Here is a 23,858-nt window from a genome sequence, read left to right as displayed (position 1 = left end):
TTTTGGTTCAAAGATATCAGGATTGCTACTCTTTAATAAAGAACTTCCTTTAATAGTTCCTTAGATTAACTACTAAGCATCCTTCCTCCTTAGAAGCCTAGGGAATTCTTCAGCTTCCTGCTGTTGTGCCTGTGTTGGGAGTGGAAGCTAGGGTTTAACTGAAAACCCGCTTGCTAAAACTATCCAAAAACAGCAGGAAATAAAAAAAAAAAAAATCCGTCACATGCAGATTCATAACTGTGTGTCAGATGTCATATAAAACAAATGGGGAAGTGGCTAACACTCAGAGCCACATCTGAAGCTGCTGGAAGTTAAAGCAAGCAACACGGATTATGCCTCTCATATTTACATGACTGCAAAGAGTTTTGCAAATGTGACATTATGCTATTGAGTAAAAGTTTTAGACATTTTCTTTTAATTTCTGCAGTCAGACACTTTTTCACCTAACATGATCTCATAGCCTAAGATGAACCAAACAAAAACAACCCCTAGTTGGGTAGCGAGAAATTTCAGAAACTGGGATCTGGTATTTTCCTTGGCATTTCTTTGCCAGCAAATATGCAAGACAGAACTTTCTTGGCTGTTTGTATATTTCTGCTGAGAACTGATCTTCCTCAAAAGACAACCTGGGATTATGCAGGGACCACAGCCAACATATACAGGCAGTCACTTTGAACATGGACTAGTCACACAACACTGGCATTATTTCCAGAAGATATTATTTATGAAAATCTGTTTATTTGTAGAAGTGTTATTTCTATAATCATGCTAATATACTGTGATGCTACTGAGTATTTTCTGTATTTTTGGGTAATGCGTTTGCATATTGTGACTATTAATGCTTAGTTCATCTGACACAACAGGAAGGAAGAGTAAATTGCATAATCTGTTCATGTGAAATTGTTAATATCTGCCAACCAGGAAATTTAAGGAAGCTCAAAAGCAGTAAGAGAAATTATAAACTGAGCAGCTTTCTAACTTGCAGCATTTGTTACCTGATACTGTCATGCAGTAAAACAAAGCTAACTGGGAGAGCAAAACACTTAAGAGATTTCTGCATGTGACTACAGCTACATGTTCGAGCATCCTTGTTGCTGCGAATCAAAATCGAACAAGATAAAAGAGGAGAGTTTTTTCAAGAGGAGGTATGTCTCTCAATGTTGTGTGCTGAGTTTATTGTGCCACAAAAGATTTTTTGCAGGATAAAAATATTTGCCAGGGATGAAGTTAGGTACAGTCATACTTGCACATGTACAAAATCTGGATTAGTGTTCTTCGAGTTTAATGAATTCTAGAGAAAAATTTGAGGATTCTTTTGCCGATTTGATTAGAAGTTAAAAGGTGTATATACAAATTTTCTAACGATTTCTGCAAGATACAAGGAAGACTATGAAATGTCTGTGTTATATATTGCCCTATTTGACTTTTTTTTTATCTGAAATCTATTTTTCAATAACTGAAAGAAATGCTATTTTCTGTATCCTTTCTATAAATTACTCAAAGTAGGAATATGTAGATTTCTATTTCTTGGGAGGGGGAAAAAAGTAAATCACAAAATCATGGGATGGTTGAGGCTGGAAGGCATTTCTGTAAATTGCCCTAACCCAAGCCTTGCTTAGAGCAGGGTCAGCTACAGCAGGTTGCTCAGGGCTTTGTCCAGTGAGTATCTCCAGCACTGGGGACTTCAAAGCTTTCCTGGAAAACCTGTCCAAGTAGTTGACTACCTTACAGTAAAAGGTGTTTTCTTGTGTTTAAATTGAATTTCTATTATTTCTGCTTTTTGCCCATTGTTTCTTGTCCAGTCACTTGTCACCACTGAGCAGAGCCTGGCTCTTTCTCATTCCCGACATCTGGGCATTTGTAGCTTGGATAACATCCTGCTGAGCCTTCATCTCTCTGAGATGAACAATCCCAGATTCCTCAGCCTCTTCTCATACGTCAGAGCCCTTAATCATCTTAGCTGGACCCCCTCCAGTAGTTCCATATCTTTCTTTTTCTGGGGATCCCAGAGCAAGACCCAGCGTGCCAGGAACACGTCCCTTGACCAGCTGGCAACACTCTTCCTTATGCAGCCCAGTGTGCTTTTCATTCAATTTCTCCAGCTTCTCCAGGTCCCTCTGAAGTGAAATAGTTGCATATCACCCACTTTTCCCAGTTTTGTATCATCTACAGGAATCAGAATACTGATCTAAAAACTGAAATAGTTGTATTTAGGCAGAATTTGATAGTAGTATTTCATTGCTTGGTATGCATTGTAAGATTTCTAGTCCTATTTCAATGCTTCCAGGAAGGCTTAGCCAGTGTATAATGCTCTCCATATCTCGACAATGTATCAGTTGAGTAAAATACAAAGTTTCATTTCTGGAAGTGTGTCATGAACAGGAGTAATTTTCTCCAGAGACACTGAAACAAATAAGTCACTGGTCTCAGGCGATATTTTCTGATACCATTCTGAACTCACAGCCTAAGAGCAAAGACAATAGACAAAGAGGGTAAGAACTGATAATGCTTAAGTCAGTATTTAGTGCATGCTTTCTGTAGAAACCACTACAGACGACCTAACTGTATTTTACTTCTGACCCATTGATAAGGTGGACAAGCTGTCCTGGAGAGAGCTAGGGAGTGAGCTAAGAGTTGAGGAATCTGGAAACCAGGTGCTTGAGTACACCCCCGGGGCCCTCCCCTACGTAGCAGGATAGACACACACTTTTGAGGCTGGCCAGGAAAGAAAGAGGAAAGAAGCAAGACAGAAAAAATCAACCAGTTTGGGCATTTTCATCTTAATAAATTTTATTTTGATGAAATATGAGAAAATACTGCTTACAGCAGACTGTCTATGGTTTTTCTGGTCCAATCCTCCAAATAATACTCGCAGTCATTTTGATATGAGTGTCCTTTCACCTTCAATACTGAGGTGACTTCAGACCAGAAAGAGCTTTAGCACACCTGTCTGAAGAAAACTTTTCTGGGAGAGGGTGGAGGTCCCAGGGACAGAAAATTCCTAAAAATACAATGCTAGAGCCACTTGTTTGGCCGCTGTACAGAAGGTCTGGGTTGATCAGCTAAATGGCTTAGGGCTCATCACAGCTCCTATACGGCTCATCCTGCTTGCAGGCAGAGAAAAAACAGAGGTCCTGGCTATGTGTTGGGGCATTCAGCTGGAATGGTTATTTCTTATGAGGAAAGTGAATACTTACAGGCCCTGCTATTCCCACTGCATATTCAATGAAATGTCCAGAGTGTGGAGACAATGATGCCAGCAAATGCTTCTCCAAGCAGACAGAGCTGCAGATGACTCCTATGGCAGTGTCCCAGATGAGCATTTCCAGGAGAAATTGTGAAGGGTACTTGCAATATGGGGCTGCAGTCATGTGTAGGAAACTTGAGAGTGATTTTGAAAGCACAGAAGTAATCAGAACAGAGAGAGGGAGATCTCAAGAAAAATGAAACAAGAAAATAAAGGAAAGGTGAGCAGACAGTTGTCAAAGAATAGGAAAACTAATACCTAGGAAAAGAACATAAGATGAGGAAAGGAAGGGGAAAATATCAAGTGACTGAACAAAATGGAGAAAAATACTACAAATAAGCTGACTAGAAGGACAACAGGTCTCAAGATTTTCATGTGCATTACTGGGGAGGACCCTGAGAGTGTGGGAAAGTGCAAATAACTATTGAGACCAAAATCTCACAGAACCTTTCATGGCCAGTCCTCCAGACTGTTTGTACTTGAGATTCTTCTTTATCACTTCCCAGCAGCCTTGGCCACATCCTTACTGTAGTATGACGATTTACAAATATGGATGCTGCAAGAGATAAGCAGGTTACAGTGAAGAGTCTGTGTCTGTTGCAACCCCAGCATTGTGACTTGGCCCGGCTTGTGTCCTGGGGACCACGATGGACATGTCACATCAAGCCAATTTCCAGGATATGTGACATGCCTTCTGAAAATATTCAAGACTACAGAATAACTTACTTGGAACATCAGAGTGGGGTTTGCTTTCACCACAAGTGGAGTCAGTTTGAAATCAGCATTCTGAAATTAAATATTAATATAGAGGGGTTGACTACTAAGAAAATATTACCACGTTTCTCTTTTTCAGGAATTCATAAGAATTGAATTCTGTTTTAGAATTATTCATAGTACTACCTGTAATCAAGAAAATTGCCACTATGAAGTACTTCTAGACAATGCTAAAGCAAACAAAAAATTTAACCAGAGTTGCTTCCTCATGTAGGAAAGAAAAAAACAAAAAAAAAAAGAAAAAGCTGGGAATAGAGAAATATTTTCTGAAGTTTTAACCTCCTTTGAAAAAAGGAAAATTGTACATTAGATGAGAAATGTTTGACAAGAGTTGATGCCAATACTTGACTAGCTTTGCTCAGTCCTCCATACCACATGAATGGATGTGGAGTCGCCCTTTGCAGGTACTCACACTTCCTTAGTAATTTAAATTGCCTACAGGGATCGGGAACATCTGACTCCTTGGTTTCTGACACTGAAGCAAGCAAAAATTTGAAGCAGACTATTCTGGAAGGATGCAAACCTCTAAGAACAGTGGGAGTTAGGAAGTTTCAAAAGTGGAGACCCATTTGTGATAGGAAACAGGAAAAAATACTGTGGTGCCCTGTTCTTGGCTGGCCATCAGCTGCCACCAAGCTGCTCTCTCACTCCCCCTCTTCCTTATTCTCTCCTTCCCCTCAGCAGACAACATCCAGCCACTCCAAAACAAAACAGTGGTCCAAAACTCTGGTGTGTTACCAACACCATTCTAGCTACGAAGAGCACAGCATTGTGATGTTCACAGGATCAGAAAGCAAGAAAACCTGACTTTCTGATGGTATAGTTAGTATAGATATGTGGGAAAAAATTCTAAGTCATGTTCTCTGCACTGAATACAGTGAGTGAAGCATCATGAGAGTCTGTGGCCTCTTTATCTCAAACTTCTTTGTTACTAGGCAGTATTATGGCTATTCTTTTAAAGAAGTGCCTGCCAGACATCCTGAACCACACCCTCTGCCTAGCTTTTCTAAAGAATATGGTAAAAAAATTAAGTTTTGCAAAACCAAAATACACTTCAACTTGAATTTCTTTTTTTTTTTTTTTTTTTTCTTATCTTTTCCTTTTTCTTTCTGAAGGTTTCATTATCTATTTCCAGAGAAGGAAAAATATGTTTGATACTCTTGGACTCATTTGTATGATTTGGTGGTGTATGATACTATTTCATCCCTTGCATGCTGACATCCAGTGTAAGGAGTGTAAGTATGTTTTTGCAGATATAATCTGAGAAACAAGGTTTAACTCTTCATTTATCAGAGATACTTTCAATGAAACTAGCAATTGCTATCTTAAGCCTGACAGATACTATCCCCTGCATTCAACAAAAGCAATAGCATATCCTCACTGAAGTTATGCTGCAACACTTTCAGCAGATGCACAGGAATCACCTATTACAAATGTGAATGTGGACTGGAGAAGTAAACTGGAACTGTCCTGGGAGAGCAGCAAGAATTTCTCTGAGTACCTATGCACCATCATGGACGGGGACGACGAATATATAGAAATAGAGGTAAACTTGCCATTCATTGGGATAAATAATGGTACCTTTTATCAATTTCACTTACTTTGAAAAAAATGAATGTCTCAGATAACATCTAACATGTGGCTGTTTGCAGTCCACAGCTTGATCTCTTAGGGACTGTGGAAAGACCTCAGCAATGCCAGGGTGTATTTGCTGTGAGATGAGCACCCAATTCATACTAAAGAACTGGAATTCTGACACCAAAGCAGAAAGAAAGTGATAGCCTGAACTGCAGCTATATTGAATCATGAGTAGGGATGTAGCTGCTGAGAAAAGGGGCTGTGAGATTAGGTGAGACTTCTCGAGACTTTAAAGAGACAGAGCAAGAGACACCACTCAAAAATATCCCAGAAACATTGCCATGGACTATGGTTATCTTAAGTTCTTCACTTGTTTCCCAGTAAACTGTGTAGTGTAAAACTACTGTTGTAGAACAGATTGTTATAAACCCACATTATCCAAAGAGGAAAACAGGAAGCCGGACAGAGATAGAGATGGCTTATTTAGCCTAGCAAAGCAGGTGCCTTAGAAATACATAGTACAAAATATATCACATCTTTTTTGAACATTATGTGTGTAACACCACAGACATTTTTTAACGCCTGGGCAGGTCAGATGAGGACTTCTATTTTGCTTAATCCTTTGATTAAATTCTTCTGTGGTTCCGCTATGTATTAGCCATTTTCTGTTATGCCACCAGCCTACTATTAGTCTCCTAAAAGAGTTGCACGCTAGTGTAGTATCCAGCTCCTGAGCTGCAAAGCTTTTTGTGTAGTCATGTTTTTGATCCCCCAGTTCCATTCTATATCACCCTTGAGTGCTAAAGGAGAGCCAAAACCGTACATATACATGGAACTACATTCCTGAGTTGCACTTCCATAGCCAGCCTCATCTAACATCAGAAGAGGAAAAGCAGAGAACTAAAATATCAACATGTTCTCTTTTCAGGCGTATAGTCCACTATGCAGCTTTCCAGTGGAAATATACATGCCTCAGCACAAAGGGGTATCCTTTGTCATTAAAGTGCCAAACACAAACATCTCAAAACAATGCGCCTATCTCCCTGGAGGTAATGTATATGGTCTGGCTAAAGTTTTATACATTTGCAATCTTTTAAAGGTAAATATTGCCTTAGAAAACAGTTGCTTAGACAGCAGGTAACTGCTATATTTTCTATTAAAAAAAACTTTCTTTTTCATATCTGTTAAAATTATTTGCTCTGTAATAAATGTCTTCATCAGTCTGCCAGAGATATATTACTACAAATGTATCCACGATTGCATTATTCTCTTTTATACTAAGGCTCCAAAATGGCAATAAATTACAGTGGTTTAAGGATGGATTCAAATAACTCTTCTGGCTGTTAAAAATTAAGATGTTAGTACCTATTTTTTTAATGCTTTCATGCTGGGCTGTTGGTGAGTTTATTGCAACCCATTTTTTCCCTTGCTTCTCAGCTCAGAGTTCTCCATTAAAATTGCCCAGCCACCAGTGCTGCAGCAGCTGTGTGTAACTGGGGTATTTCAGACATGAAAGAGATGATGAATTGGCAGCTTTCTCATGTCTGAGCAGAGAAAATGCTTGCTGCTCTTCTCTTCCTGTACATTTGACAGAGGAAACACTCATGGTGACCCTCAAAAGACAAACCAGGACACACAAAACTTTGCTGCTCTTCCCCAGCTGGCCCTACCTTCCCCCGACCTGGGGAAGTGAGCAGCTTTCCCAGAAGATTCCCCTGCTCTTCCATAAGGTTGCCCCCTTTACTGGGCACTGTAGAGGGGGGGAGTCAGTAGCAGAGGAAGCCTCCACACTTTCACTGAATTTAGGACATACCACAGAAGGAAGCAGAAAACTGGTTGAAAGAGCAGAGGAGGCTGAGCATGCCTGCACAGCCCAGCCAGGAGGGACCTTCAGAAGAAATGAGGTTCCCATTTCAATGTGCTTCAGAAAAGCAAAGGAACAAGTCACTGTCACCCACATGAAAGTGGAAAGATCTAGGGAGGAGCCTGCTTGATTGGAGAGCAGGATAAAGTCCAACCTTACCTTTAAAAGTCTCAGCTTTTTTAATCCTCTGTGTAAACGTGTCAGGAGTGGATTCCTGGGCATTAATTGCAAAAGGAGAAATACTTCTCTCTGTAGCAGCATGGATGGTATTAAAAGGCAGTGTCCATGTGGAATGCTTCATTTGCTGACAGGTTTCACAAGTCAGAGGCAGTTAAAGTGGAGTGAGAGTAGAGTTTTCACTCAGTTGTCATTCCTAACCGAAGAAATAACTGGCTAGATTTGCAGGTATCTAACATACCTAAGTGTGTGCCATGATCCTCCAGCTTGGAGGAGTCACAGGATTTTTCCTCATCATGGATATTCCTGTGCTTGCAGGCATGAATGGGTCAGCCATTGAAAACTTCTCCTGTGTGATTTATAACATCTTCCTCATGAACTGCACTTGGCAGGCAGGAGGGGATGCTCCAGCAGACACACAATATTTTCTCTACTGGCAGAAGTCAATGTAAGTAGGTCTGCTTGAGACGGGGAAGTGTGAAATCTGTTTCAACACATCACAGTGCCCATGTTTAACTAAAATACTTTACTGTATGCAGAGAGGATAATCAGATGGAATGTGAGCTTTACATTAAAGATGAAAATTGCAGAAATGTGGGATGTATCTTCCAAAATGTGAGCATAGAACATGAAAAAGCTTACTTCCTGGTGAATGGGTCTAGCAAAGACTCCCTGATCCAGTTCTATGATGAGTATATTGACCTGTATAAAATTGGTAAGTAATTGAACATTTTATTTCATTACTGTTTTTAAAAATAAGGACGCGGGGAATTTTTCTCTGAAAAGCAGATTAAAACAAAGTCTGTAGGTGTTGCAGGATCCTGCACTGCAGGGCAGACTTTGCTTCCAACAGCAGATAGAATATAGCTCCAAAACTTGACCAAAACAAGCAAAGGCAGAGGCAGCCTGAAAAAAACTGATGAAAGAGTTGTGGACATGATGCCTTTTAAAGGAAGTTTTAGCTTTCATGTTTTTCAGACTCTGTGCTGCCTAAGTGTGTACCTCTGAGTCTCATATTAAGTGCTAGTAAGCCCTCTTCACAGAGTAGGTAGACAAAACAAATCCTTTTTCTGCTGAAGACAAAGGACAAGCATTACAAGTTTTCAGGCCCAAAAGCATAAACAATGGTGGACTGAAGAGAGAAAACAAGAAGGATGGAACTTCATAATCTGAACCTGTAACTGGACAATTAAACCCCAATATGCAAATGGACCAAAACTTATGAAAGTGTGAGACCTCCTGACTTGTTATCCCTTTTGTGACCATTTTGGGTCCATCTTGGGTGTAGCCCTGGCCAGGCTGTTGTACTGCCCAAGGTGTATCCTTAAAGGCCTTTTAATAAATATCTACTTTATTATCAGTCTGTGTTCCAGGTCAGCCTTCCCAAGGCATCAGACATAGTCACGGATTCCAAATAATGAAACACAATGGTTAGATTTTCAAGTACACCTTTCTTAAGGGCTTATTTTACCATCCCTTAATCTCACACTTCTCTGAGAGCCACAAGTGCTACATGTCCTAAAACTAGAGTGAGGGTTCAGCTTCCAAATTAGGACTGCATTAGTTAAATATGTGGGTAACTCTGTGAGTTAGGTGTTTAAGCTCCAAGAGAAATCAGGTCACACTGAGTCAACTATATTATAAGCACTCCAATTCAGATGCCTTGAATGCATCATGAATAATACCACACATACAAAAAGTTTCTTCCTTTTTCCTACGGAACTTGCATTGTCAATGTGCTGTTGGAAAAAAGATGTAGAAGAAAATAGCACTCTGCTGATTGCACCACTGAATTACATAAAACCTTTCATAACTTTTCTTTACACAAACTTCTTTTCCTTCAAATGTCCAAAAACTGCAGTGATGCATTCTCAAGTTATTGTAAGATATTTTACTGTTTACCAGATAACTTTAGTTAGCACCAGCAGCACACTCAGTTGTACATCAGCTGCCTCACCTTCACGTGCATTTTGCTTGAGTTGTAGCTATGGTTGTATAATAATTATTCCATTTTTTTTTCCCCAGAAATACTCACTGCTCCATTAAATGTCACTGCCAGTTGTACCAAAGATTCAGCAGGTTGCATTATTACATGGCATCCACCCCTTACAAGTCATGTGAAAAACGCGAAGTGTTTTCAGTATGAACTTAGCATACAAAACAAGGTATAAATAATTTCTTGGTTTGCCTTTGGTACTGTACTTATGCTCATGCATATCAAAAATGTGTACATTTGTGACTTCATTTGTTAATTTTTCTCGCATAAGCTGGGGTGTCCTACTGCTACAGTTTTGCTGGTCTCACATCCCACCTCTCATGAAATTCTACAGCTCAGAAGCTTACCATGGTAGCAACTGCTCAGCCACAAGACCATTACAGGAAAGATCAGCTAAGGGTTAAACATATATATACAACTGCAACAAAGCAACACATCATTAAATCTCATTTGTTTATTAAAAACAGGACCAATGACTTGCAGGCTGTTTGGATTATCTGGATTTTTTATCTTTCATGCATTAATAGTATCTACCTTGGTACCTATTGGTACAAGGAGCAATTGCAGTACATGTAGCTTTCCAGCTGGTTGGTATAATTTATAATGGTATAATGGCATAATTTTATAACACAGTAAGATCTTGTGTGAAATATTTTCAAAGTTTTACATAAAGATATAGATCACAACATAGCAGTATTGTCAAAACGTTTATTTGAAAGAAATATATCTTAACTCTTGTTTCCTGTGCTACAGTCAGAATGGGTGGGGTTCAGTGTAGATTTGTACATTTGGGTAGGAAATTCATCTCCTACACTGAGACACCTTAATGTAGGTGTTTGCACAGGAGCACGGATATCTCCCTGGGGTCAGTGCACATTAGGGCTCCCTGCTGTGGAGCAGTAGGCACCTCACGGCCCTTGAGGTGCTGAAGGCACCAGAAGTACTTTCAGAGATGTCAGCCAGAACTCACACCTTTCAGGAGGCGCCAGCAGAGGTAAGACAGCTAAAGCAGCACTACACATCTAAAGTTTAAGCAATTCATTTACACCCTGTTCATTCCCCACACAAGCTGATGACTTCCATCATGCCCTAAACTGAAAGCACTCAGCTGACAGTGAGTGATGGGGAAATCCTTGTCTGCTTTATAGTGCAAGATACACTGTGTTTTCTGTAATGAGATAGTCCTTCCAGTTATACCTTTCTGACTTCCATAATGCTGGTTATCCTGATGTTACATGTGATAGATGTTTCCAGGACCTGTTTTTCAATGATTTTTGAGATCATTGCTACAAGTGACTGCTGTTGAATTTATTCACTCGTTTTTGAACCTATCCTTCTCTTCAAAATTTTTAGGTTCTATGATCCAGGTCAATGTTTGATTCCAGCTAATTAAATTTTGATTGCATAGGATGTGTAAGTAGCTCTTCACAGAAATCCCCTGAGCATGGATAAGCCTAACAGAGACTTTGGTTGGAGGGAGGGTAAATTTGCTGTTCACATAAATTTTATGCACAGGTTATCAAACTGTTGTGAAATCACAGCTTCCAGATCTGCCGTGTTTGTAGGATGATGGGATTGCTTGCGTGATTTGAACATGGATGAGAATGCATATTGTGTATAAAGATACCCTTAGTGGAAATGCAGCTTCTCACATCTACTGATAAATAATTAATGTTTCCTTCCTTTTCTAAAAGGAAATGTAGGAATACAAAATTCTGAATAAAATGCTGCTATTCTGGGACATTACTAGAGAATAATATCCAATTGATTTTTCAGTTTAAAATAACTTATTATCTTCAAAAGCAAGAAAATGAGAACAAAATAGAGAAATATTTGATTGAAAAGAAAATACTAAAAATGAAGATTTGTCTTTGTTTTGCAGGATGACCCCAAAGAAGAGAAAAAGCTTCCTCAGGTAAGTACTCTTGTCACATAAGAATCTGCGCTTTCGCCTGCTTAAGCCTATAAATACCATTACAGAAAACACACTTACTTCTAGAACTACAGCTCTTGTATCAATGTAGCTATGAGAATTCAGAAAAATATGTTCCTGTGAGATCTTGAAGTGTAAACTTAATACACCCGTTTGGACGGAGTAGGCAAAATTTTCCATGCGTTTCACAAAACTTCATACATTGCATCTATTGTACAAATAGATATTGTTCCTGAAGGATGTGACATTTTGCTAATGAAAAATCTGAAACACTCTTTCTCATTGGAATAATACCACTGATAGATCAGGACAGCTAGGCAAAGCAAGTACAACAATCTTCAAAACTGGGGAATTTAATAAAAACTGTCAATCTTCCCTCAACAAATTAGTGGTCTTCTAAGCCTTGGAAGGGCTTGACAGATCCCAGACTTTGTATAAAGTATCATGAGGCCAAATGTTATGCATCTGTTATTGTATTGTTGCTGGAACATTAAATCTTCTTAGCAATGACAGACACCATCCATGCCTGTTTAACCCCCATGAAGGTTGCAAGGGGAGTTTACAGGGCACTTCTCCAAATTCTGCTTTGTTTCTTCCAGATTTCTTTAGGGTCCACAAACAAGGACACACACACACACACACACACACACACACACACACACACACACAAAAAAAAAATGTCCATAAAGCATAATTAAAGAAATCAAAGACAAAATAAACTTCGGAGAAATTTTAACCTCCAAAAATCAGAAAGTTTTGCTAGCAAGACACTACATACCTAAAAAAAATCATATTTTTTTAATAGAAACTGTATCATGAAATTTACTCACAAATGTTTTTTGTATTTGCCTATGAGGGGAAATGTAGATCACTTTCCTTTTAGGTACGGACAGACAGATACAAATTCCAAAATTACAATGAGAAAAAACTATACACTCTGAAAATCAGAGCACGTGGAAAAAACTGTCTCGTAAGCTCAAACTGGGGGGAATGGAGTGAACCCATTGAGTTTGGTAAGATAATTTTTTTTTCTTGCAGTATTACTTTGTTTGCTTCCCTTTCTTCCTCATAGTCACAGAAATCAATAAAGTCTTAATTTTTACCCAGTTACATGGAAGGAACTGGATGGATGTTATTAATGTGAAGGAGTAGCTCCGATACTCTGGCAGCAGAGCCTTTGAATAGCTGCTATTGTGAAGGCAGCAGTTACTCAGATGCCAGGGCTACAGAAACAGACTGAGATGGACCCACTCTTTGGTCTGCTGTGATGAGGCTGCCTCTGTTCTCTTAAGCTTTTACCATGAATATCATACCCTTCCTTCTGCATCTTTCTTCTCACCCTTTCCACTAATTTTGCTCTATTAATTGTTCTGTAACTCTGTTTATTCTTCTCTTTTTCCAGAATTAAAAAAAAAATTCAAAATTTTAATTCTCTAAATCTTAAATATTTGAAAAGGTTTAAGATGTATGAAGTCCATTTGCATTTTCGGACAAAATTCTATAATGAAGTTGAAGTCCTTTAAGACATTCAAAAATGTAGTGAAATTGACATTCATTATATCATACAGTAAAAAAGGCAGTCTTTTGCCATGCTAAAATATTTCTCTCTCGTGGCTATTACAGGTCAAGGGAAAGATTACTTTATTTTTGTGATTTTATTTCTGATTGTACTTGGAACAACCTCAATTACACTTCTCCTGTATTGTCTTTTCAAAAGGTAAATCAACCTTTTTTTCTGTAGACACTACTGGCAGAGTATTATCTATATGAAACAGGTTCCTTCAACCCCCTACTTTCCTACCTGCAGATTTAAATAATCTGATTATCAACGTCATGAACTATTACCACCAGGATTGCTGTGGATGGCCCTTGGGCATGCAAAATCACTAAGTGGAAAAGGGGGAAAGGATGTTAAAGTTATTGATTGATTCTACCAGAACCTACAAAAGCATTTTTGTTCTTACTTTTAAAACATCCAGGTTGCTTTGAAGCCATTGGTTGTATACAGTACCAGACAAGAGAGAATCCAAATTAACATACTGTTATTTTGATAAAACTTCCCATTCAGTGGTGAAAGTTATGTCACGTGATTTATTCAAAGTAATTTATTAATAGCATTTTTACTATGATTCTAATCACAAAATAAATCTTAAGAACCCAAATGCTAAGCGTAATAATGGTTACCCATCTGTTACCCCACTGAAAATACTTTCTCATTTTATTTGTAGAGCAATAGATATTCAATCTTGAAAGTAAAAATGTCCTTAAGTTACAACACAAAATGTTTGTGTAATATTAGCAGTATTTTCAATTTGTCCACCATCCTATTTACTACCCAAAGGTTCTGCAGTTTGAAGAACATATTTCCTCCCATACCACAACCAAGAGACAAATTCAATGCTGAAGGAGATATCCAGGTATGATTTCTTCTCAATTCAGTCAAATTTGTTAACATTAAACCACAACGGGCCTTGATTTGAACTGACTTATAAAAATAAATGTTAACATTTGGTCCAAAACTAATTTGTCATGCAAGCTATGCTGCTTTGAAACCTGCTCTATGCCAACACTAAAACAAAAGATTGTCCTTGAGGTATTTGCAGATGTATTTTAAGACCAGCTTTCAGTTTTACTGAGGCCTGTAATCTCTGTGTGTACCAGCTTTGCAAGATTGCTGTTCATACTTTAAAAATAACCTAAGTGAAGATGAATTTTTCATTAGCATTTTCAAGCATCAATGGTCATAATATAATGTGAAGATGTATTCCAAAGCCTGACCTATACCCATATAAAAATCCTGTCACACTTGGTGCAAATCAACAGGGCTGGAAAGACTTAACAGTTAAAACCTTCCTCTTGCTTCAACACAGGATTTACAATTTCAGTGTTTTGTGCAAATTGTATCTGACCAATACACTGTAGCATCCCTGTGCAGCGTATTCTGCATGTTTATTTAGCCTCACTTTTAAAAAGCCTTTTTAATAGCTTGGTTTAATGCATTTAAAATTCATTACTTTTTGCCCTTATTCCTTTCCTGTTTACAGTACCTTACACACCTGCACACTGTCAACAGCAAGTAACTCTTCTGTCTTTCTGCACACATCACGACAACCAGGCTTCTCAAATCCATCCATTTCAGCAGTGGTTTGTATGGTGACTATTGCATTGTGAGGGGATGCTTTCTCTCAGCTGGCTAAAGCAAAGACATACTTGAAGTCAGTAAATCAGGTTAGTCACTAATTGCCTAAAATTCAGTGGGCAACACCACGCATTCCAATAAGGATTCCAAAAGTGACACATAAATTTTCCTTCAATTGTTTACAAAGAATCCCCAAATCTCTGACTAGTATCAGGAACTGTATCAGGAAATTTAAACTTTTTAGTTTTGTTAACTATATACCAGCTTGTTGTCCTGATTGTCTTTGGTCCTACCACCTTTGGCTTTCATAGAAAGCAGGTAGGAATGTGGCTTTAGATAGGTTTCCTCATCCACCTTAAGTCATAGATACCTGGTATCTCACTTCCTACCAGGCTGTCACAGCTAAGGCCACAGAGCAGCAGCTGTCCACAGTCCAGCATATTAAGTAATAAAAGCTAGGAAAATAACAAGCAGGTTTTAGAAAATTGCATACTGATTGCCTGTTTTTCCTAAACTTGAGTGGCTTCCAAATTCCTGTGAATATATTACCAAACACACTCAAATCATTCAACTGCAGCACAGAGGCCTTTGTGGATGAGGTCTGTATACTGTGGCACAGGCACTTCCATGCAGGGAGCAACACAGCAGCAACAGTTGCCAGGGTTAAGTGAAACCCTCATGTTATCTCACACTTGCCAACTGCTGCTGTCAAGTTAATTCATACGATTCTGACGTTTAAACGGTTTGAACTACTCTCAAAACCTAATTTTATTTTGTTCTTCTCTCCAAACTCAGTACCTTTAGCATCGATTGAATGTTGTAATTCTTCAAAATTCAAATAATAACAAAGTACAAAAAGTACATTTTTGAAAGCTCTCCTCCACTCAATACCCAACACTCTCCCTGACATTTAGTGCTAATGGATTTTTGAGCTGTTTTGAAACCTGCAATGTTCTTTGCTAATCACCCCTTTCAAAGCTTGCATTTCCTCATTTTGCCTGTATTTACTTAATGACCTTTCACATTTTCTCATTCTTTTCTCCTACACAATACTTTTCCCAAATCACTGGAAAAGATTTTCAAAACCTACCTTTCTGCACTGCATCCTTAAAACACTCCTGTTAAAGAACTGCCAATTTTATTTGCTTTAAGATCCTACCAACCAAATGATTCAGTCCATCAGACAACTCGCACTCCTCTAATCCATTTTATTTTACTCTTACTACAGACCATTGACTTCCTACATACACATCTAGCCAATGCTTATATATGGAAAATTCAGGCAATACTGACTGAATAAATTCCTTCTATTGTCTCAGCTAAGGTTGCCCAGTGTCTAAATCAGCTTCTGTTCTTCCTCCTGCTGACAGCTAGTACTGATCAGACATATTGAAACATTCCTTAACTGTCCTTAAAACTGCGTTCTCCTGCCTTGCAATCATTTGTTAAGTATTCAAAGACCAAGATGGGATACCTTTGGTACTGAAACTAATGTTCAGAACGACACCAACAGCAACTTGTAGCTGACTCAGTTTTCTTTCTCTTTAGATAGAATATGTAGATCTACCAACAAAAAGTCACACTGAGGAAATAACTAGAATTGAAGAATGATGCAACTTCCCGAAAACACACCTGATTGCCCAACATGAAAAATTATGGATCCTGCTAACACATACTTCAAACCAGCCTATAAAAGAATATAATCACCCATAAACTGTTTGTCCCCTTAAAATCCACTTTAAATGGAGAAGATGAAAAAAAGGAAGAAAAATGAGTGAAATTTGTTCTTTTCTCTTTCTTCAAACATGCAATGCCTGACAACTAACCTTGTCTGCAAGCACCGACTTTGAAGAAGCGCTTAAACCTTGCTAAGAGGTTCTTCCCAATGTGACACAAGCCCTCTTATCCAGAATAAAGCTGTTAGTTCTTGTCATTGCTATGAAGCTTCTTTCCTCTCAGTATGATTTCCTGCAGGCTGACAGGCTTGCTGTATAATGCTACAGTAATTTTGCTGTTGTTTTTATATGGCCAGTTATTTTCTAAAGAACAAACCAGCTATTTAGAATGTGTTTAAATTTGCTCTTTGGTCTTCCAACCAGTAACACCAAACTATCCCAATATATGCAAGACCTTATGCAAGAAAAAAACCGAAAATCATACTTGTCAATTATAACCATTAATACTGGTCTGTCAGCCAGCCATTTCACGAGCTCAGTAGTGCCACTGTAAATAGACATCTGCCACACCTGATCCTGTGCAGTTTTAGTATGTACTTAATTCACACAAATAGCATCTAAAGCTTTCAAAAAAAATCCAACAAATTGGATTAGAGAAATGAAATAAAATCTAGTATTTAATAGCTGGATCTTAACTGTAAAATTTCCTCACAAATGTACTTTAGTTTCTCCCTTCAAAGGGAACAATCTATTTCCAATGCCTTTTAAAAATAATACAGGCTTTAGATGCTAGTATTTTCTTTTGCAAATGCTGGGTGTTTTCCTGTTCATGCTTTTCAAAATGAATGAATTTCAGAGTTTCAATAAGACAGAGAACAATTCTTTTTTAAAAGTCTCATTTATTGTTTGCCTCTTACATCCCTAAACTGCACCACACATTGCAAATTGCTGCTGCATGACTAAGGGAAGCCATATACTAAAAAAATACCAAAAAAAACCCAACCAAAACCTGAACATCACAATTTAGTCCATATTGAATGTACAGCATAGGGAAATTGAAGTTCCACTTAATCACCTACACTTGCATTTGTTCCTTTTCCTATTTCTTTTGGTTAAACCTTGTTCTGAAGGGAGATTGGGTGTCGAAGTCCTGTCCCTGTCAGGGGCTGCTGAAGTAATGACAACATTTGGTTACTCTCACAAAGCTCAGGTCACTGTACACTCACAGGGAGGTATCCCATCATTATCTCTACCCCTGCAAGGCACTGATACAGAAAGAAACCTGATTTAATGTATTTATATAGACAAAATGTCTTCCTTTGCCCCCCAGCAAACTGATTAGCAGGGTTAACACCAAATGATCGGCCTGCACCACAGGGAGCTGCCACTGCCACCACACAGGATGTAAGAACCACTTGCAATAGGTACATGAAGTTTGCCACTAGCCTGTGTACAAAGTAGCTGTGTAATGTCCTTACATTCACATACAGATGTTGTGTTGAAAGCAGTGCTTGTGCAACCGTGAAAGGAAAAAAGTAAAGTATGCTCGAGAGGAAGGTAATAACCAGCCAAAGCCAAGCAGGTAATTTAAATACTTAATCTTGAATTGCAATCTCAGAAGGCACACAGAACTCAAGACAGCTCAGTCAGCCTTCAATGAGTCATACAACGACACACTTTTGCTTTCTCAAGATATAGGGAAAGTTCTTAAAACATGAAGATTAACACCTTGTTTTCCTCTACTGGTCCCTCTACCATGTCTGCAGATTACTAAGTACAAAAGATTATATACATTATGAAGAACGGCACATAGGTATTACATTATTTCAAAGAGCAGTTATGAGAAATTACTCAATCTGGTCTTCTGACCATCCCTAAACATCAAATCAGTTAATACTGAAGGCTGACCTACTTTGATCTATTATTTTACAGCTACATAGAAGCACACACATTATTCCCTCCCCCACACCCCTTCAACTTCACCTATTAGACTGCAACTTTTTTCAGATAAAATTCAACCATCCACAGAGCCACTGACCACTGCTACAGATGACTCCAAACAGTATCTTGAATGGCACAATCAACATTTCCAACCAGCAGCAAGAATACAATACACAGGTCACTCAGAAGTTGAAGGCATTTACTGGGTTCCTGGGTTTTTGCATGAATGCCATGATGCTTTCCATACTGATTTAACAAAAAAAAAAAACATTTTAGGCTGTTTTACCAAGGGCAAGAACTATACTTTTTGACAGCCCTTGGTACTTTTGAGTTTTCCTAGCACTATAACTGAACCCACCCTGCCCCCCCCCCCCCTCCCCCCAATTTTAAGTCATAGAAGTTGTAAATCAATTTTTAAGAATCATGCAAAAAGCCTCTTGCAGCAGCCCATCATACACTATCAGGCACAAAGAATGGGAGTGGTTTCTATTAGTATGACCCATGCTTCCCCACCCCATCTCTCTGAAGATCTCACATTTAATGATTTTTTAAAAAGCTTATTTTGTTACAGAATGCAGTGTAAGGGTATCAAAGGACCCATTATCTGAAACAGGTTTTCAAATACAAGAGGCTTTCCCAATGCTTTTATGTAATAATTCCAACACAGACCAAGTAAGTATGTTTATTGTTTTACAGCAAAATGCCCCAATTTAAGAACAAAGTTGCTAGATGTTCAGCTGTGCAAAATGGTACATAGTGCTTCAGTACAAGTGGAAAAGAACATGATTTGTTAAGCAAATGCTTTCAAATACAATTTTATGGTCCTAGAAGATAAGACTTGAAACTGAAGACTGATCCACAGGCAAATGATTTTTTTCTGCCTAAATTGGATCAAACAACTTTGGACCCAGAACCAACATCACTCATTCCTTACTGCTGTAAAGAAAAATTGCCACACTGAATTGCCAGATTCAGTGTTTTAATGCATGTTACAGAAAAGTGGATCAGTTGTCTATGTCAGTTTCTAGCCCCATCTAGAAGTATCATCTGGCTCTGATAAATAAGACTTACAGGAATTTCTTGAAGGTCAATGGTCCATAATGGTAGTTATTCTACATGATCTGCTCAACTTGATTTCCAATTCTATTTAGGCTGTTTAAATTACTTTCTTGAATTCATCGTACAGCACAAGCACGAAAGCACCCCCCATGCCTCTGAGGACGTTAGACCATGCACCCTTGAAGAAGGCCTTTCCTCCTTCATCCCTTGCAATCTTCCGCCAGCAGTCAATTGTTCCAGAGTACATGATATCAGCTGCAGGAAAAGAGCAAAGAGTTATTCTTAATTCCTGTTTTATCTAATTTTAACAACTCCCCCATCTCACTTAACTTCTTTGTGATGTCCCAAACCACAACTTAAGACTGCAACACAATACTTACTAAAAATATTATGCTTTTTTTAATACCTCTGCTTAATCTGACAATGCAAACTGGCAGTCCATTTCTTTATTTTATGTTCCATAATGAAAAGTCCTCAGCATAAATCCTGACAATCTCAAGTTAAGCCTTACTGCCACTTCCTCATTTGAGTACAGTAAAATAAACCAGATTTATGGAACAATGAACTGTAACTCTGAGAATGGCTGTTAGAAAAAAAGAACTCCATCTTGTTACTGCTGTTTTAACAGCATAAATAGCTCCGTGGATTTACAGCCTACCTCCTTTGCGTCCTGACTGCATCATCATTCTACGCCGCACTGTATCAAAGGGATAGGATACCACGCCAGCCACGGCAGTCACTGTCTGGGCAATCATCCAGCTGATAACAATGTGGGTATTTCTGGGATCCGGGAGCATGCCTGCAATTAAAAAAAAAAAAAAAAAAAAAAGGCAATTAGCTTACCTTCAACATCCTCCTCTGGTTCACTGACTGCATGACAGCTATTCTTCTATATGAACTAGTATGAAAAACTGTAGACCCATACTCTCAATAAAATTGCAGCAAAACACAAATTTTAAACATACTGAAGTCATATTTAGAAGACTTTTTTTCTCAGTAATCAAAATACGTTACTATTTAAGCACAAGCATTCTTTTTAGACTGGCATAAGAAGACTTGACTATTCCCTATTCTTTTAGTAAAGAAACATCACTGAATTCAATCACTGTCCCTGTGGATAACATTACATTACAAACTAGCATCAATGGCTTATTTGCCCAAATATCAAGCTTAAAAATTACATTGCAAAAGCACTGCTCTATCCTATTCTGTTAAACACACTTGGACTGGTCCAGTGTAACTTCAGCACGCACTGAACAAAAAAGAAATTATTCTAATTGTTTCTGGTCACCAACATACTCTCCTGGCCTTAGGAGCAACTTGTTTAAAGTACAAAACCAGTACTTGCAAGTAGGCTGCTGCCATCAACACATGCCCAAGTTTTCACTTTATACAGCAGTGTCATGGATGTAGCACTGATATCCTCCTTCACCTTCACACATCCAAACCCAGACAACACAATTCTAAAAGCAGGTTTTTCAGATCCCCTCTGAAATATTACCTTTTGCTGTATCATAGATCCCAAAGTAGGCAGCTCTATAGATGATGATGCCTTGGACAGAGACATTGAACCCTTGGTACAAGCCACGCACACCATCAGACTTGGTGATTTTGACTAGACAGTCCCCAAGACCAGAGAATTCTCTGTCTGCTCCAGCTTTTCCAACATCGGCAGCCAAACGGGTTCTTGCAAAATCCAAGGGGTAGACAAAGCAGAGGGAAGTGGCTCCAGCTGCACCACCAGATGCCAGGTTACCAGCAAAATACCTCCAGAACTGAGTGTGCTTGTCTACACCTCCCAAAAACACCTGCTTATACTTATCCTTGAAGGCAAAATTAAGAGCTTGAGTTGGGAAGTATCTGATGACATTTGCCAAGTTTCCTCGCCAGAAGGACAGCACTCCTTGTTCCTTTGGAATACGCACTACACAATCGATGATACCCTTGTACTGCTTATCAGCAGCAATCTGTTTACTCGCATGTTGCACCTGCAAATAAAAATACAAATACTGATCACTCGCCTCGACAGGTCTGTGCTGCAGCTGGGCTTAAGCCTGCTTTTACTATAAAATGAAGTTGTTAATTCTGAATGGCCATTGTCGGTATTATTAAGAAAAACGCTTAGAACTCCTTCCAAGCTTTCTCAGAAATTCGGACTTGTCAAAACAAGAACAGCTGCGAGAAATTCCTCTACAACTACCTGGAGACTGGAGCAAGGTGGGGGCCAGCCTGTTCTCCCAGGCAACTAGAGACAGGAGTAGAGAACACAGCCTTAAGCTGTGCCAAGGAAGGTTTAGGGGGAATTAGTGGAGGAATTTCTTAGGACAAAAGTGATTAGATGTTGGAATTGACTACCCAGGGAGGTGGTGAAGGAACCGTCCCTGGAGGTATTTTACTGGACGTGGCACTTCGTGCCAGTCTCGTTTAAATGGTGGTGTTAGGTTGGGCTTCATGATCTCTCTGAGGTGTTTTCGAACCTAGCTGATTCTGTGAGCTACAAGGGCAAGTATAAGACAAATAAATCACGACAAGTACACCGGGCCTACACAGAGCGAGAGCCTTTTTTGACAGAGACGGGCCTGCGGGCGGGAGTCGCCTGAGAGAGGCGCGTTAGGCCGACAGCGCTGCCAGCTGGAGGGACAGCGGCTGGGGGCGAGGGAGGAGCGGAGCGGCCAGACCCGCGGCCGGGGCCGGAGCCGTCGCGAAGGTCACTCGAGTCACCTTGGGGCGCCATCAGGTCACGCCGGGCCCCGCGCGCCGGCCGCGCCCCGACCCCGCCCCGCCCGCGGCCCAATCGCGGCTAGGGCGCGAGTCACGTGAAGGTCGCCAAGATGGCGGCGGAGAGCTACCGCCCACCCCTCCCCGCCGTGCCCTCGGCGCCGGGAGCGGGGGCGGCAGGAAGTGACACCAGCGGCGGCCGCCCCCCTCGGCCCGGCCCGGCCCTCCCTCCCCTCCCCGCCCCGCATGGCGGAACCGGCTTCGGCTTCCCCACCGCCGCCCACGTGACCTTCCCGCCAGCCGCCGCCGCCTCGCTCGCGCCCTTTGTCCCGCGCTGGCCGCGGCCCCCGCCCCCCGCCCGTCCCTCTGTCCTCGCCCGGCCCGGCGCCCGCGGGGGGCAGAGACGGGCGCCGCCCGCGCTACCCGTTCTCGCCCGAGCCGCTGACCTGGAGCAAGAGCTTGACCCGCTCGATGGGCGCCACAGCGGTCTTACTGATGGCAGCGGCGACGCCGCCCGCCAGAAAGTCCTTGAGGAAGGAGATGGCCTGGTCCGCCATGTTCGCGCCGCGCCGGAGCCGCCGGGAGGGAAACGCTGCTGCCGCTCAAGCCGAAAGGGCGGGAGAGCCCCCGCGCATGGGCTTAATGCCGGGCAGCGGAGGCCACGCCTCCGCCTCCCCATTGGCCATCCAGCTCCGAGGGCGGGGCTTGTGGTGACAACGCCCCACCCCCGAGCCTCCCCTCGCGCTCCGCCCCGCTGCGGTGCCAGTGTCGCAGCGCCGCGTCACCAAGCGCGGTCCGGCCCCGCCACCGCCCGGGACCGGCCCCCGCGGGGCGGCTCGCGGGCAGCCCGCTGCTCACACGATTGTCCCCACTACAGTCGCCTTCTCAAGCGCTCTCCGTGATCGCTTTCTGCTGCTGCCCGCACCGGCCTGCACAGCCCAGCGGGTCCCCGCGCCGTCCGGCACGCAGGCTCTGCAGACCGATCTGGACGGGCTGGATCCATGGGCGCTAGTGGTATGAGGTTCAACAAGACCAAATGCACTTGGGTCACAACAGCCCCATACAGCGCTGCAGGCACACTGGCTGGAAAACTGCCGCGCGTAAGAGGGACAGGGGGTGCTGGTGGCAGCGTCAGAAAACGGGCCAGCGCGTGCCCAAGTGGACAGTAAAGTCAATGGCATCCTGGCTGAGAGGAGCAGGGGAGTAATCCTGCTGCACGCAGCACTGGTGAGGCCACTCCTCGAGTTCCGTTCCCAGTTCTGGGCCCTTTAATCCAGGAAGGACACTGAGGTGTTGGAGTGAACCCAGATAAGGGGAATGAAGCTGGTGAAGGGTCTGAAGCACAGTCCTGTGAGGAGCCCCTGAGGGAGATGGGGTTGTTTAGCCTGCAGAAAAGGAGGCTCAGGGGTGACCTTATCACTTTCTACAACCACAAAAGGAGGCTGTAGACAGGTGAGGGTTGGCCTCTTCTCCCAGGCAACCAGAGACAGGTCAAGGGGACACAGTCTTAAGCTGTGCCAGGGGAGGGTTAGGTTGAATATTAGGAAGAATTTTTTTCACGAAAGGGGTGGTGAGACATTGGAATAGACTGTCCAGGAAAGTGGTGGAGTCAATGTCCCTTGGTGTGTCTAAGGAAAGAGTAAATGTGGCACTTGGTGCCATGATTTGCTGACATGGTTTTGGGTCAGAGATTGTCCTTGATGATCTGAGATTTCTTTTCCTACATAACTGATTCTGTGATTCTGATTCTGTGATT

At 41.0% G+C, this 23,858-nt stretch overlaps 2 protein-coding genes across 2 annotated transcripts; one reads left to right on the top strand and one right to left on the bottom strand.

Annotated features, from left to right (window-relative positions):
• The first annotated feature begins 1,008 nt into the window (after positions 1-1,008).
• LOC136285382 (granulocyte-macrophage colony-stimulating factor receptor subunit alpha-like) lies at positions 1,009-16,706 on the top strand. Its single transcript, XM_066176481.1, is given in 13 exon segments — positions 1,009-1,145; positions 5,137-5,167; positions 5,169-5,256; positions 5,428-5,567; positions 6,528-6,648; positions 7,959-8,088; positions 8,180-8,355; positions 9,666-9,805; positions 11,519-11,551; positions 12,453-12,582; positions 13,193-13,286; positions 13,911-13,986; positions 16,257-16,706. Coding segments are annotated over 13 exon segments (1,293 nt in total). The 5' UTR covers positions 1,009-1,074; the 3' UTR covers positions 16,320-16,706.
• A 2,285-nt stretch (positions 16,707-18,991) lies between these two features.
• SLC25A6 (solute carrier family 25 member 6) lies at positions 18,992-22,722 on the bottom strand. The gene is made up of 4 exons (XM_066176482.1): positions 22,549-22,722; positions 20,886-21,372; positions 20,043-20,183; positions 18,992-19,639 (listed from the first exon to the last, which is right to left on the bottom strand). The coding sequence occupies exons 1-4, from the start codon at positions 22,657-22,659 to the stop codon at positions 19,482-19,484; spliced, it is 897 nt and encodes a 298-aa protein (XP_066032579.1). The 5' UTR covers positions 22,660-22,722; the 3' UTR covers positions 18,992-19,481.
• Positions 22,723-23,858: the final 1,136 nt, after the last annotated feature.

This window comes from Chamaea fasciata, unplaced genomic scaffold, assembly GCF_029207755.1.
Source record: "Chamaea fasciata isolate MVZ Bird 193981 ecotype frontalis unplaced genomic scaffold, bChaFas1.0.hap1 SCAF_2, whole genome shotgun sequence".
Classification (NCBI taxonomy): Eukaryota; Metazoa; Chordata; class Aves; order Passeriformes; family Sylviidae; genus Chamaea; species Chamaea fasciata.
Note: the sequence above shows the minus strand (reverse complement) of the source record. Positions and strands in the feature narration are given on the sequence as shown.